The sequence below is a fragment of the Pelophylax lessonae genome, assembly GCF_965119305.1.
Source record: "Pelophylax lessonae genome assembly, chromosome: 4".
NCBI classification, from domain to species: domain Eukaryota; kingdom Metazoa; phylum Chordata; class Amphibia; order Anura; family Ranidae; genus Pelophylax; species Pelophylax lessonae.
The window spans coordinates 146,891,373-146,908,085 of record NC_138771.1 but is presented as its reverse complement, the minus strand read 5'-3'; the positions used below and the strand labels follow the sequence as shown (position 1 = coordinate 146,908,085).

Genomic DNA, 16,713 nt, shown 5'->3' with positions numbered 1-16,713 from the left:
TTTTTCACCAGTCATGTGATTTATTGATTTTCAGGAGAAAATAATTTTCTAATTTATCCAATAATGGGTATGAATACATTTTTAAACTTTTTCTTTTTTTTTTTTTTTTTTTCCCCCAGTGAACACCTTTTTAGATATCTGTAAAACTTTAAAGTATTTGTAAACATACAATGTTCTAGGCAATATCTAATACAGTTATATAAATGCAGGCACCTTAAGTGCTTTTTGCTTAAATTAAGATATGATCTTTTACCTTAGCTACAAGGTTGAAAAGCCCTGTCATGTGACTATTCATCACTTCTTCCTGATGGTGGGAGTTGGGTTACAGGAAACTGCAGACTTTATAGCCTGTTAAGCCTGAGGCAAGGTGCAGGCTGTGCTTGAGCAGGGGCCGTGTTCTACAGGGCGGGCTGTGATTGGGAGGGGGGTGTGCGGCAGAGGCGGGCTGTGATTGGGAGGGGGTGTGCAGCAGAGGTGAGCTGTGATTGGGAGGGGATGTGCAGCAGAGGTGAGCTGTGATTGGGAGGGGATGTGCAGCAGAGGCGGGCTGTGATTGGGAGGGGGGTGTGCGGCAGAGGCGGGCTGTGATTGGGAGGGGGTGTGCAGCTGAGGTGAGCTGTGATTGGGAGGGGGGGCGCGGCAGAGGCGGGCTGTGATTGGAAGGGGGTGTGGCAGAGGCGGGCTGTGATTGGAAGGGGGTGTGGCAGAGGCGGGCTGTGATTGGGAGGGGGGGTGTAGCAGAGACGGGCTGTGATTGGAAGGGGGGTGTGACAGAGGCGGGCTGTGATTGGGAGGGAGTGTGGCAGAGACGGCTGTGATTTGGGAGGGGGTGTGGCAGAGACGGCTGTGATTGGAAGGGGGGGTGGCAGAGACGGGCTGTGCTTTATTTGGGGGCACAGTGGCTGAACAAACTACCTCATACTGGTATGCGTTCTTCGGTTTCCTGTACCCCTGAATGGCAGCCAAAGCATGAACACTGACCACACAAAACAGATCAGCTTCTGTGTGGTCAGTTTAGAACAAGGAAGAAAGGTGACCGGCAATATCAACCAGGTACTTTAGATGGAAAAAGTACATGAAAATGGTAGACTGTTTTTGCTTTCAAATATTCTCTTTGGGACAAATCCTGGCCTTTTTGTAGATGGGCGTGGATCAGCATTTGGCCTTGAGTATGATCAAGAATCAGATCTTGGCACTTGCAATTTTGTTCCAAACCCTTACATTTTAAGACTTTTCTATAGGGTATTTCTAATCTGGCTTCCTACCAGTGTCATTCTTTCTCCACTCACGCACAAGGTTACCTTCCTTGTTGCCACCACCTGTGCGAGGCGAGTTTCTGAGCTGTAAGCTTTATTCTGTAAAGAACCTTTTCTAGTCTTAAACACTGAGACCTAGAGCTTTCTTCTGAAAAGTGATTTCAACCTTGCACCTCAAGCAGGACATTACTCTTTCATCCTCTCTCCAGCATCAGTTCAGGCAATTGCCTGAATGTAGTTTGTGTTGAATGCCTACCTCACAGCCACAGCTTTCATTGGAAAGACTGACTTTTTGCTATTTCTGATGGTCTCTTTATAGGGGTACCAACTTCCTTGGTGGATCAGACAACTAGAACAATAATCTAAACTTTAAGGTCTTAAGGATCAAGCTTTCCTGTCGAGGCATACTCTACTAGATCTGTGTGCTTCTTGGTCCTATTGGTATCAGGCAATAATTTCCCAGCATTGTTAGGCTGCTTTATCTAACGCCAGCTTTAGTCATAAGGTTTTTCAGGGCTCTGTTTGAGCTGCAGACAGTCCCCAGTTCTTTTTGTGTTGTTGTGGGCTTGTTAGTGTTTTGTCTTGTTTACCCTCCCTTTAGTTTGGTTTGCATGGACATTTCAAAAGCCTCTGAATTCCTGTGTCCCTCACTGAACGAGAGAGAAAATGGGGATTTCTCTACTGTTTGACACAGCTCTTGATCATCTTAACCATTGGGTTATACTGCCCCCCTACAGGAGAGGGACCCTAGGCAGAAAAAATCTTGACTACGCCTATGGGCTGTCCCAGGGGGTATACGTTCACTGTCGGCTATAGGCACAGGAGTAAGGACCTAGTTCCTTGCTGGGATCTTCGGTCCTGGCAATTTTTTTTTTTCCTTTTTTAATGGATTTTTCTATTTTTCCTGTGAGAATCTACAATCAACTGCTGGACTGGGCAATGGGCTGGATATTTGTTAAAATCCAGTGGTCACCCCAGTCTGGTCAGCGAGCATGTGCAGGCCTCAGCTCCGCGCTAGGTCTGCCTCCGACATAGCCCCGCTTTACTCACAGGCCAGCCCCCGTCAAGTCTCGCGTGGTCACATACAATCTGGCCTTGGCCTGAGTTGCAGCTTTCCTCCTGGCCGACAGCGCCCCCCCACCCCCATTTCAATGAAGAGGAGGTTCTGTCTGTAGCAGTGCCCACCCCTGGTATAGTAAGTAGCTGCCCCCCCCTCACCCTAGAGGGTTTTGGGGTCGACATGGGATGGGCCCCTCCCTGGGACGTTCGGACCCCCGGGTTCTCCTCCTTCCCATGCAGCGTCCCCTTTCTCTTGGTGGTCCCTGTGGACACTTCACCCCTCATCTGCCTACCCCCTTCCCCATGGGATGGCCATACCACCTTTTTCTGGTCAGTCTGGGGTGCTGAGTTGGCGATGGGGGGGTGGAGGTGAGGGGGGCTGCTGCCGGCAACTGGATCATTGGCCTTTGGGAGGGGGCTGTACCTGTGGCTGCAGAATCAGAGTCAGGATCTGATGAGGCGGGGGGGGGGGGGGATTGCTTTTTGCAAGCCCGTTTCCCCAGGACCAAATTCACCTTAGACACCAAAGACTCCAGGACCGCCGTCAGTGCAGTAAGGCATTGTGGGGACCCGGAGGGCCCAGCAGCCTCTGAGAAGGGGATCAGGTAGGGAAATGTGCTCTAGGGACTCCATGAGTGAAAAAAGGGGGACCCACAGAAAAGTGTAAAAACACTGCTAGGGACACCCCCACGGCGCTGGCAGCACCACAGGTCGCCAAGCACAGAGCACTGACCGATCCCATAACAAAGAAGGATCCACCAGACTCACCACCCACCGATCAGGCACCGCAGCACCAGGCTATCTGCACGCACATGCGGCGATCAGGAAGAGAAAGATCCAGGAGTCAGCACCAGGGGATAAGGAGGGGCGCCCACTGCCGAAATGTCCGCCCATATTTGCTTCAGTCATGGCTGCTGCTATTGGCAATAAGAAACCACTAGAAAATGCCCGCTGAGGCTACACAAACATGGCTGCTGAATCTACAGCACACAGGCTACAGGAAAATGGAAGCTCCCGTGGGCCCAGGGGGGGTCCTGAAAGCTCTGAAAATCGACACAAGCAGAAAGGGGGGCCCTGGCAGTTGTCCCAACCAGGTACAGCCCACTCCCAAAAGCCGATTGTCCGGTCCCTAAACGTTTTGCTATGCGGTACCCTTATGAGGACTAACTGCTTAAAAAGTGGACTGTCCCATCCTGTTTCTAGGTTAAACAAAGCAACCATGATTCCGGTTGAGGAGTCCTCAGCCTTTAAGGACCCGGATGACAGAAAAGCTGAGGCTGTGGCATACCATATGTACACTGTGGCTGGTTTTTCCTATTGCCCTGGTGTCAAACTCTGACCGAGTGGGCCAAGCTTTTACCCCGGGACCTGGAGGAGGAGCGGCTTCCCCCTGCCTTTGCTGACCTGGCAGACCAGTTAGTCCAGGGACTGCAATGTCTGTGATGCCTCTTTGGATGCGGCTCTGATTTGCGAGGCTCTCTCTCAGCAGTGGTTCTTAGGCGTGTTATTTAGCTTAAATGCTGGTCTATGGACCAGACTTCCAAGAAGGCCATATCTGATCTCCCCCTCCTAGGGGATCGCCTGTTTGGCACTTCCTTGGATGACATCATTAGGTACTCTTTCCCCCTGCCCCCCCCCCCCCCTTTGTGAGATCCTTATTTTCCACAGGCTAGTAAGGGCAAGGAGCCCTGTTGTAAACATTGGTCCATCCTTCTCGGCTCATACTTTTTTTTTTTTTTTTTTTTTTTTTTTTTTTTTTTTTTCCGTCCCTCAGGGTCTCAAAATAAAGGATCAAAATCCTTCAGGGCCTCCTCCATAGGATCCTGACGAACCTGGTCTGGCAAGCCAAGAGTCGGCTTCTCCAAACCTGTGGACAAGTCTCCCTCAGTATGAAGGGGCACCCTCACCCATAGCTGGGGTGGGCGGAGGCGTCCCTGGTACAGGACAAGTGGGGTCCACAAAGTAGTTTCGTTTTCTTCCCTCCAGGAAAGGTTGTTGTGTGTTGTTTTTTTTTTTTTTTTTTTTTTTTTTTTTTTTTGGCAGTAAACTGCTTTGCGTTGGTACAGAAGTTCCAAATGTAGTCCATTTGCACAGTAGTGGCATCCCTGCATCAGAGGGACCTTCTTGCTTCTATCGACATAAGGATGCTTACCTTCACATTCCAATAGGTGTTGGTCACCAGCGCTTCTTCTGCTTTGCCATGGGAGAGGGGCATTATCAGTTTGTGGCGTTATCCTTTTGGTCTTGCCTCCGCTCCTCGGGTCTTCACAAAAATGTTGACCCTGATGCTGGCATTGTTGCGTCAGCGGGGGATCGTGGTACTGGGGGTACCTGAATGATCTGCTGCTGCGAGCAGAGTCTCCATCTGCTCTGTTGGACAACTTGGAGATTACTCTGCAGACTCCGAAGGAGTTTGATTGGATCCTGAACCTTCAGAAGTCTATCTGGTTCTGATTCTGGACTCAGCCTTAGGAAGAGTGTTACTTCCTCTGGAAAAACTCAAACTGCAGGAAGCAATTTAACTTCTGTTCAGCAGAAAGTAATTTCTTCTGATCGCGCCTGCCTTCAAGGCAGTTCCGTTTTGCACAGTTTCACACGAGACCGCTGCAAAGAGAGATTGTGGTCAAATGGGACAAGAATCTACAGTCTATAGATAATGTGAGCCGGCTGTATTGGACGGTGGTCACCACGGATGCCTGCCTGTCTCGGTGGAGAAGCGTCCTCGGAAAAGATTCTGCTCTGGTGGTCTGGACACTAGAAGAGTCCAGACAGCCGATCAATGTACTGCAGCTCAGAGCGATCACACTTTGTCTGAATCATTGGACAGATCGTCTTCAAGAGTGTCCGGTGCAAATTCAATCGGACAATGCCACAGCTGGGGCCTATGTCAATCATCAAGGAGGCATAAGAAGTGTCCTGGCGGCTCGGGAAGTAGCCAGCATTCTAAGGTGGGCAGAATGTTTCGTTCAGCTATCTCTGCTGTACACATTCCGGGGGTGGAAAATTGGCTGCCCAGTTACCTCAGTCGACAGGCGTTGGACCTGGGGTAATGGTCACTTCATCTGGAGGTGTCATCAGTGGTGCTTCCACTGGGGTACTCCCAAGGTGGACCTGTTGTGCTCTCGTCGCAACAGGAAGGTGCAGAGGTTTGTGGCACGTTCTCGGGCCCCTCTGGCGGACACCACAGACGCGCTGCAGGCCCAATGAGGTCAGTATCCTCTGATTTACGCCTTTCCCCCTCTCTCGCTACTGCCAAAACTTCTGCTCAGGATCGAGGCAGAAGGGATTCCAGTCATCTTAGTGGCTTGGTACGACAATCTGGTACGGCTGGTCACCGATGATCCTTAGAGACTTCCTCTCAGGGAAGATGTGCTGTCCCAAGGGCCAATCTTCTATCCTGCTTTACAGTCGCTGTTTTTACGGCTTGGCTGTTGAAAACCAGGTGCTGAAAGATAGCAGTTTGTCTGATTCAGTGATTCCTACTCTATGAAAAGCTAGGAAATCTACTTCTAGGAAGATCTACCATCGTACATGAAAGTCGTACATTATGTGGTGTCAGTCTCTTGGGGTTCATCCTAGCTCCTTTTCTGTGGTTCAGATCTTGACCGTCCTCAAACGGGGGGGTTGAGCAGGGCCTGGCCTTGAGTACTATCAAAGGCCAGGTCTCGACCTTGACGGTCTTCTTTCAACAACCATTTGCCACACTTTCCTTGGTGCGTACTTTTATCCAGGGAGTTCGACACTTGGCTCCTCCGGTGCGGTCTCCCTTGCAGCCTTGGGACCTCAAATTGGTGCTTTCAGTCCTTCAGAAACCTCCTTTTTGAAAATCTTAGGGAGGTTCCCCTGCTTAAGTTATCCTAGAAGGTGGCCTTTTTGCTTGCAATCACTTCTGCGTGCAGGGTGTCGGAGCTGGCGGCATTGTCTTGTCGTTCCCCTTACTTGGTGGTTCTTCGCCCCTGTGCGTCGTTCCTTCCAAAGGTTGTCTCTGATTTTTCATTTGAATGAAGACATTGTGTTGCCTTCCTTGTGTCCCAGGCCAAAACATCCTAAGGAAATTGCTTTGCATTCCTTTGGATGTGAGTCAGGCAATTAGGGTGTACCTGGCAGCTACGGAGTCTTTTAGGAAGTCAACTATGGTTAGCCTTGGGGAATTTTTTTTTTTTTCTGCTGTTCCCAACCCTCATGTTTAACACTGCTTTGGGATGTCCCAATGGTTAAGAAGATCAGGAGCTGTCCATTAATGAACGATAAAGAAAATGGGATTTTTGTCTTACCGTAAAATCCATTTCTCTGATGTTCATTGACTGATACAGCACCCACCCCTCTGGAGTTGGATTTCTTCTGACACTGCTTGTAACAAAACGGAGTGCCTATAACAGAGTGGGAGTATAACCCCTTGGACTGCCCATGGGCGTAGTCAAGCTTTTTTTTTTTTTTTTTTTTTTTTTTTTTTTTTGTCTGCTTAGTGTCCTACTCCTGTAGGGGGCAGTATAACCCAATGGTTAAGTTTAGGAGCTGTGCCCAGTGAACATCAGAGAAATGGACTTTACAGTAATCCTTTTTTTATTTTTTTTTGGACCTAACTAAAATTATTTTGTTCGTTTTGAGAGACGAAGGTCCCATCCCTCGCTATAATGCTCCTAGTACTGATTTTTATTAACAAAACTGAGGCAAGCTGGGAGTAAGACTGGACTGGGGTTATGACCATCTTCAGCCAAAAACCAGCTAAACCACTTGCAAACCGCAATGTATATATACATATTGCAGGCGGCAAGTGGTTAAACAATTCCTATTAATGTTCTCCACCATCGCAGCATGTTTATTAGTCTGGTCAGTAAATGGCTTTCTTCTTTTTCTTCCTCCCAGTAAAATGGTGAGACAAATATGAGTTTGGAAAACTTTCCACAGTGCAATTTCTGTCGAGAGCAAAGCTGCAGTTTACAAATATTGTGCTACATCCGGACATGCCAGGGGTGCCCTAAAAACAGTAAAAGATTACATTTGGACCTAAATGAGGACCATAATGAAAGTGCAAGTAGCTTTTTTTCTCCAGAGTTCTCATTCCAGAAACACTTTCTGCTGCTTCTGATCATTACAAAGGGTTTCTTCACCAGCAGCATCTTCAAGTGGAAAGTGTTGCAAGCCAGTGCCTGCCAAAAATACACAATCCCTTCATTTTATAGAGAAAATTACACCTTAAAATTAGAACATTAATCAAACTCTTCATAGAGCCAAATATGTTTCTGGATCAGCATTGTCAAAAACTGAGTGCGTATTGGCAGGAAGCTTTTAAATTATTATGAGGGGGATGTTTACCTGTTTTCATGAATATCTGAAACCTTAACAGATACAGTTCGTGTTACTTCATTTGTAAAAAAAAAAAAAAAAAAAAAACAAAATTTAGTTTATTTACTGAATAAGCTGTATTTTTTATTTAAAGTAAAATTCCATTTATATACACTACATTTCATGTTCCCAATAAAATGACATTCAATTCGTAAAATACTCCACACCTTGATTTTTTTTTTTTTTTTTTTTTTTTTTTTTTTTCCCATTTTTTTCCAAAATTTCTTCCCCCGTTGCTTCTAAATTTCCTGATATTTTACATCTCTACTTATAAATAAAAAGGGCCATGGGTTAAAGCAGACTAATATTAATTAATCTATCTACTCTTGTCTTGTTAGCATATTGACTACCCTCAAATATGCATATAGCAAGACCAAATTGGCCTAGAGTTCTGGCTCTCTTACTTCTAGTCTTGACTGCTTTTTATACCCTGGATTACAGGAGATTGATATAAAAACAAACTCGGGTGCTTGCATGCATTGCATATAAGTTGAATTTGAATTTGTTTAAAATGATAGTCCCTTCTCTCGTCACACAACATACAAAACAATTTGGCTTTATCTGGGAAGGTGGGGGAGGGGATGACGTTTTTAATGTGTATATGGATTTGTAGATTATTTTTTTGTTCTTTTCCTCTAGTGAAGGGGATAAAGTAAAAGTGGCCCAAGGAGTTTCTGGTTCCATTCAAGACAAAGGGTCCATCCACAAGTTTGCACCATACCTGATTGCAGGCATTCAGCATGGCTGCCAAGACATAGGGGCCAAAAGTCTCTCCATACTACGGTAAGATTTGCGGTTAAAATACACTAGACCTGTGCTGTGTTTATTTTTTATATGTACCCAGCTCTTTACTTTCAAGTAACATTGGATATGTTCTTTGTATACCCATTTTTTACTTTTTTTGTATAAACTGACATTGTATAGAAATCCTTATACGAGTTGAATATTTATTATGAAAGTCAAGGCTTTCGTAAGTATTCAAAAACCAATCCTGAAAAATGAATTGCGCACAGTGTATTTTTACATGGTTAATATTGGCCCATCTTGGACCAGTTTACCTATGTATATATACCATGCCAGGCCGATGTCCCTGGAAGCTGGAAATTGCTAAAGTACACAGCCACTTCAGTGATCTCCAACTGCTTGCGGGTCCTGGGCTGAGCAGCTGTTTTGACACATTGTGGACACAGGAGGTTGACATGGGTACCATTCAGAGAATGAAAATTTTCAGAATGGATGATGTGGGAAGTGTGATGCCTCTCCTCTGTGTTCTCGATGCATTAGGCTTTCTTTTTGGTGGTATTTGATCACCGCTGAGATTTTTTTAGTTTTTGCGATTTTATAAAGGAAAAAATTATTTTTCGTTTATTGACTAACTCAGCTCCTAATCTTCATAACCATTTGGGTTATACTGCCCCCTACAGGAGTAGGACACTCGGCAGAGAAAATCTGGCCATGCCTATGGGAAGTCCCAGGGGCTATACTCCCTCTCCCTGCTATAGGTACTCAGTTTTTTTTTTTTTTTTTTCTGCCTAGGTTTCCGGTCATCGTAGTCACTCCGGACTGGCCTCGCCAGGCTTGGTATAGCTGGTCGCTAATGTTCCTTGGAAGCTTTCTCTCAGGGAGGATCTGCTGTCCCATGGACCGATCTTCCATCCTTTTTTACAGTCTCTGGCTTTAACAGCTTGGCTGTTGAACACCAGGTGCTGAAGGATAGAAGTCTATCTGGGTCGGTGATTCCTACACTGTTAAAAGCTAGGAAATCTACTTCTAGGAAGATCTACCATCATACGTGAAAGACGTACATTGCGTGGTGTAAGTCTCTTGGGGTTCTTTCTCACCCCTTCTTGTGGCTCTGATCTTGACCTTCCTTCAATGGGAGGTTGAACAGAAATTGGACTTGAGTACCATCAAGGGCCAGGTGTCGGCTTTGGCAGTCTTCTTCCAACGACCTTTGGTCACACACACCCTGGTGCGTACCTTTTGTCAGGGCATCTGACATTTGGTTCTTCCAGTGCGGTCTCCGTTACCGCCTTGAGACCTCAATTTGGTGACACGTCCCTTTGAGAATCTTCGGGAGATTCCACTGCTTACGCTGTCCCAGAAGGTGGCCTTTTTGGTGGCCATCACCTCTGCGCGCAGGGTATCGGTACTGGCGGCGTTATCCTGTCGTTCACCTTACCTGGTGCATCAGAGATGAGGTGGTTCTTCGCCCCTGTCTGTCATTATTCAAATGAAAATCAGAGAACTTTTGGAAGATATTGTGTTGCCTTCCCTCTCCCAGGCCTAAACATCCAAAGGAAATTGCCCTGCATGCCTTGGATGTGGTCCGGGCATTTGGGGTATACCTGGCAGCTACAGAGTCTTTCGGGAAGTGAATCTCCCTATTTGTGCTTGCTGATGGGCCTATTAAAGGGTTGTCTGCTTCGTCTGAGACCATTTCCAAAAGGATCAGACAGTGATTCAGGCCTATTCCATCAAAGGTCAGGTTCCTCTTTTCCTTGTTAAAGGCGCACTCTACTACAGCGCTTAGTGCCTCCTGGGCCTTCCGTCACCAGGCATCAGTGATGCAGGTTTGCAAGGCGGTCACCAGGTCGTCGGTGCACACTTTCACAGTTTTATAAAGCTGATATGTTGCCATCTGTGGATGCCTCATTTGGCCACAAGGTTTTGCAGACTGCTGTTGAGGACTTGATCCTCTTTTAGAGTGTATTGTTTTTTAGATAGGCTCCAGTTGTTTTGGTTGAGCTTCTGTTGGCTACTGTTTAGCCTTGGGAATTTTTTTGCTGTTCCCACCCCTCATTTTTTAACACTGCTTTGGGGCATCCCAATGGTTAAGAATATCAGGAGCTGGGTCCATCAATGAACGAAAGGGAAAATGGGATTTTTGAATTGACATAAAATCCATTTCTCTGATTTTCATTGACTGACACAGCACCCACCCCTCTATGGAGTTATAATTCTTCTGACACTGCTTGTAACACTGATTCCCTATAGCAGGGAGAGGTAGTATAACCCCTGGGACTGCCCATAGGCGTAGCCAGGTTTTTTTCTGCCTAGTGTCCTACTCTTGTAGGGGGGCACTATAACCCAATAGTGAAGACTATCAAGAGCTGTGTCAGTCAATGAACATCGGAGAAATGGATTTTACAGTAAGTCAAAAAATCAAATTTTTCTACTTTGTCATATAACATAACAAATAAAATCAAATTTGATCATATATTTTGCCCAAAATGTATTCTGCCCCATGTCTTTTGATTAAAAAAAAAAATAAAATTAAATCCCAATCATTATATATTAATTGTGTGACCGTTTATAGCATCTACAACTATGGTATGTATGTATGTGTTTGTTTTTTATTCTGGGCCGGCAAGTGGTTTATTGGCCAAGTGCTATTGGCTCTTGATATTTGCAGCCAACACAGCTTGATTGTAGCCTTTTCCTCTATTTTGCAGTTCTATGATGTATTCTGGAGAACTCAAACTGGAAAAAAGAACCATGTCTGCCCAAGTAGAAGGGGGAGTCCATGGTCTCCATTCGTAAGTTTATATCTGTTTTTTGTTTCATAGTGCCTCCATCGCCTTGTATTTTGTAATTTGTTGAATGTTATCTGGTAGTATTTGTGATTAGTATACAATTTGGTGGTGGTTTGTGGTGCTTTCTCTAAATTTAAGTGTTCCATCTCTAAAACATTTGCATAAAGTTCTCCATGGTGTCCTAAGCTCAAATTTTGAACAAAGTTCTGTATTTCTGCGCCAATAATTGGTTCACATGTTTTGTAATATACTACAGCAGGGTGAAAGCTGATGGATTTACTTGCGATTTGATACCATTAGCTGTTTCAAACTTGTTAATAGCAATCCTTCAAAAGGGTAAAATAACTCCCTAAAAGTCTAGACAGACAGTACAGACAGTCTGTCTCTATCTCTTTCCTTTCTATCATCTGTATTTCTGTCATGACGCTCTATCAATCTCATTTGTAACACTTAGTCCACTACACTATGCGCAAGCAACCATCTGAAAATATCAGAGGAAGACAGATTTTTGATTTTGATGTATTGCTTTGTCGTGATCCTTGTGATAATTGCTGTGGTTACAGCAAGAACACAGTGCAAATTTCAGTATGGGGTCCTACAGGTGTGCGTGTTTACTGCAGATACAACAAGAAAAAAAAACGCCGTGCCTCAGACCCTGAGCGCTGTGGATCCAGGTCCTGTTTGGGTAGGGTGAAGAGATAAATGATGCTAGGAGGCTAGCGCAGCTGACAATACACATTTGGAGAATGCAGCATAGAGACAAATGGCTGATAGACAACGCTCAATAGCCTGGATAGCCGGGAATGGGTGAGCCATATAAATTGAACCAGGAAGTAGATGAAACTGTATAGTTTATTATCCACAATATAAATGAGTAATTAAAAGCCAGCCATACCACACTGGTGTCCTGGGTGTTGATGGGTTATAAAAATCCAGTCCAACAACCGAACAGACATGGACCGGCTTGGTTCTCAACAGCTGACATCCATCTCCTTCCAGCGTGGGTATTGGCGCCCCTCCATGCTTGTTTGGTTGTTGGACTGGATATTTATTAATTATCAACACCCAGGACATCAGTGTGGTATTGTTGGCATTTAATTACTCATTTACATATGGTCTCCCATTAAAGTTCTCCTGTGCATGGACACCAGTCTCCACTCAATCCTTTGAGGGGGAAAAACGCACATTTCTAAACCGTGACATTCGAGGGAGACTGCTTCTAATATTTCAAACACACACACACTCCCCCCCCCCCCCCCCTTCTTCTTTTTTTTTTTTTTTATCATGGCCTACATAAAGCCGGCCCTTGCCTACATATTTGCCTATGCGTTTGCCTGCACTTGGCTAATCGCATGCAGATTACAAAGAAACCTTAAAGTGGTTGTAAACCGATTTTTTATATATATATATATATATATATATATATATCTCTCTATATCTATCTCCAGTGAAGTGAATATCCTCAGATTATACAGAGGTTAAACAAATACTCCTGTATAAGTTTTACTTGCTTATCTGCAGTCTTCTCTTGTCTACAACCCTTCAAAAGTGCAGATTTGTGCCAAAATCCTACAGCATCTCTGAGGAGTACAAAGGAGGGGGTGAAGAGCTGGATTTACAGCTGATTGGAAGAAATACACACCCGCCTCCCCAGAGCTGTATTCTGAATAGATCTGTGTGCTTATCCCCCTCCCAGTCACAAATTTTATCTCGCAAGTCGGGAAGGAAGCACCAGAGGGAAACTACACGCAGAGCTTTGTATGCATATTTGTGTGTGTATGTGTATGTGTGTGTGTGTGTGTATATGTGTGTGTGTGTATATATATATATATATATATATATATATATATATATATATATATATATATATATATAGTGTATGTGTATATGTATATATATATATATATATATATATATATATATATATATATATAATATAATGCTCTGGTCAGATTTCATGACTGGGGTTTACAACCGCTTTCATTTTCAGATGTGCAATTTGATGACCGTCACGTTAAGTGTTCCTAAAGGTGCTATTTGCTTACTCCATGATTCCTCAGGCTGTTCTAATACCGATCTGAACAAGCTTCTGCGTCTTATTTCTGTCAAATTGGCCAACTACCAGAGGTTCATATGTAGCGTTTTTATCGCCAAATGGATAGTTATTAGTCTCCTATTTGATCGTAAGAAAGCAAACATACCCAATTGTGTACGGAATACTTCATGGTACATGACAAAGTATTCTTCTTTAAGCAAAAAATATTATTATTTTATGATCAATTCAAAAACTATGACTGCAGCACAACTATTTTTTTTATTTATTTTTTTTTTTTTAATGCTTAAAGAAATTAAACTTTGGTTAAAAAAAAAATAAAATTTAGTGTGTATTAAGTATCTTCTGTTGATCCCATCCTCCTCCCTAAATCTCTAAATTCTTCGTGTGAGGGGGGGAAAGAAGGCGTAGAAGCTCACAGAGGTCATTACAAAGAAGCAGAGAATCGCAGGAAATCATTTTGTAATAAAAAGATTATTTTTTTGGGGAATAAGCTTATTTAGTGTCATTCATTTACCAGTTAAAATACTAATTTCTCTTTCGCTCACGGATACAGCTCCTGGTATTCCGGTTCACACTGATCCGACTTGTCAGGCGACTTGGTCGCCTGACAAGTAGCTTCCAATGCTGTGCAATGGAACCGTTCTAATCAGAGCGACTCAAGTCGCTCCGACTTAGAAAAAGGTTCCTGCACTATTTTTTTTGCAAAGTCGGAGCGACTTGCATTGACTTCCATTATGAGAAGTCGTTGCAAGCCGCGCCGAAGTCGCACTGCACGGGCGACTTCATTAGTTGCCCGAAGTCGGGGCGACTTCGAGTCGGATCAGTGTGAACCGACACTTAACCATTGGTTTATACTGCCCCTTACAGGAGGAGGACACTAGGCAGAAAAAGTCTGGCTACTCCTATGGCAAGTCCGAGGGGGATATAATCCCTCTCTCTGCTATAGGTACTTCAGTTTTATTCTGCCTAGTCAGGAGTAAGGACCTAGTTCCTTGCTGGGATCTCTGGTCCTGGAAAAATTTTTTTTTTTTTTTTTTTTTTTTTTTTCCCTTTTTTTTTTTTTTTTTTCTGCAAGATCTTCAATCAACTGCCGGACTGGGCGACGGGCTGGATAATATAGATCCAGTGGTCACCACAGTCTGGCCAGCATGTGCAAGCAGACCTCAGCTCCACGCTAGGTTGGCCGGACGGGCTAGTCTGCGAGTTAAACTCCTTGCATACGACCGTGGTCTCGGCCTGAGCGTTTCTCCTGATCGTCAGCCCCCCATTTTGATGGAGAGGAGGTTCTGTCTGGAGCAGTGCCCACCTGGTTCCTGGTATGGGGAGTAGCTGTCTCCCCCCTAGAGGGTTTTGGGGTGGATGCGGGCCCCTCCATGGGACAGTCGTTCCCACTCCTTCCTGTTTAGGCAGCCCCCTCATCTGTCCCCCTATCCCACTCCACTAATGCTGGGACTGTGTGGGTGGTCTGGTACACCTCCCAGGGCGGGGGCAGGGCGCTATGCGAGCGATGGGGCAGGGGGGTGTGCCGCCGGCGACTGGACGATCAGCTGTGCGGGAGGGAGGGTTTTACCTGGTGGCAGTTCTGAGGAAGAGGCCCTGAAAAGTCATCTCAATTGTGAGTATGCTCTAGAAATATCTTTTTAATAAAATTATTGCAAAGGTAATGCACTAGGCTGGTGCGCCCTCTGTATTCTTTTATTCTAAAGACCATTTGGGTTTCCCTGACCTGTTTTTTGGGAGTGGCAGCACAGCCATTACAGCGGCCAAACAAGTGGAGTCGCTCGTATATAAGATCAAGCTTTTTACAAGTCTCAAGCGCAGGAGCACTTATTCCTTTTTTTTCTTGGGGGCTCCCACCTGCCTGTGCCTGTCCTGAAGCCTAGGGATCCCCCCTGGGTCCCTGGGAGCCTCTTGGGGGCTGCCATTTTCTTATAGCCTTTGTGCTGCAATGCACGGCTGTCATGTTTGTGTAGTCCGGTGGCCATTTTGCGGTGGTTTGCCGTAGAAAACAGCGGCGGCCATGACAGTGGAGCCCCATGGGTGACGATCTTGGCGGTGAGGGCTTCTTATCCCCTGGTGCTTACTCCCGGATCCTGATCGCTGTACTTGCAGGTGCAGATTCTCCTGGTTTCTGCGGGGTGGTTGAACCTGGTGGGGTCCTCTCCCTCTCTGCTTAGGATTGATTGGGGCTCTGTGACTGGCAACCGGGTGTGCTGCCAGAGCAGTGGGGGTGTCCCTTAGTAGTGTTTGTTACTTTTTTGTGTGGTCCCCCTGGAGAGCACATCTCCCCACCTGATCCCCTCTCTGGGCCCTCCAGGTCCCAACCATCCAACGACGTACTGACAGCGGTCCTGGAGTCCTTTGTGTCCCGGTTGGCGTTGGCCTTTGGGTGACGAGCTGGCAAAAAAAGCACCACCCTGCCTCATCTGTCCCCTCAGATCCTGAATCTGATTCGGCTGCTGCGGTCATGGGTTACCATGCATGGGAGGAGGATTCCTCCACTTCTGCAACCGCGCACGAAAAGGCGCGCAGCTGTGACAGAGGCGCAGGTCTCCTTTGGCACTCACAAGCCATCCAGAGCCGCAAAGGTGTAACCTTTCCCCTCCTATTGACAGAATTGTCACTAAAGGGTAGGGATGACCAATGCGTCCCTTTGGGTCCCTAAGTGCTTTGCGAGGTGATACCTCCTATAAAGAGTCCCTTCTTAAGAAGGGGAATGTTCAATGACCCTTGGCCACACACTCCCTGATGCGTACCTTTTCTTCAGGGTTTTCGCCATTTGAGATTTTTCAGGAAATTCCCTTATTTACGCTGTCTCAGAAGGAGGGAATGAAGACATTGTATTGTTTGGTCCTTTGAAGACGCTGTGTGTGACGGCAAAACGCGTTGACGCACTTCCGGTTGCGGACATAATGTCATTTCCGGTTGGGAACTTCCTGTATGTGGAACGCACGCTACGAGCGGCGCCACTTGCTTTGTTTGATACATGCTTTTTTAACCTTTTTATCCTGTAAGTATTGAATCGCTTTTTGGGGAAATAAAATATATCTACGTACTTCACGATGTATGGCCCTTTTTTCTTTTAATGGTGACATCGGAGACGATTTCAACTTGGAGGTCACATCGGAGGAAACCCACATCAGATCCTGGGCAAATGTGCAATAAAACCAAGGGCTTTTTTACAATCTAAGGGCTCTTTCACACGGGCGGTCCGATCAGATCCGCCTGTCAGTTTTTTAGGCGGATCTGATCGGATCCTCCATGCAGCTCTATGGGGCAGCGGGTGTCAGCGGAGGTCACCTCCGCTGACACCCGCTGCCATCCGCATCCGATCCTGTGCTGAAATCTGGACGGATGGAAACCCTATTTTTCCATCCGTTCAGTAATCGGAGCGGAGCAGATCTGATGAGAGCGGACAAGCGGTCCGCTCTCCTCCGATCCCCCATAGAGGGCAGCGGGT

The 16,713-nt window shown here is 45.8% G+C and overlaps 1 protein-coding gene across 3 annotated transcripts in view; it reads left to right on the top strand.

The window, feature by feature from the left end:
• IMPDH1 (inosine monophosphate dehydrogenase 1) overlaps window positions 1–16,713 on the top strand; it is a 260,089-nt gene that overhangs the window by 231,064 nt on the left and 12,312 nt on the right. For all 3 annotated transcript variants that reach the window (XM_082254949.1, XM_082254948.1, XM_082254950.1), the window contains exons 13-14: window positions 8,301–8,444; window positions 11,117–11,200. In XM_082254949.1, coding sequence (XP_082111075.1) covers window positions 8,301–8,444; window positions 11,117–11,200 — 228 coding nt within the window. The remainder of the gene's footprint in view (window positions 1–8,300; window positions 8,445–11,116; window positions 11,201–16,713) is intronic.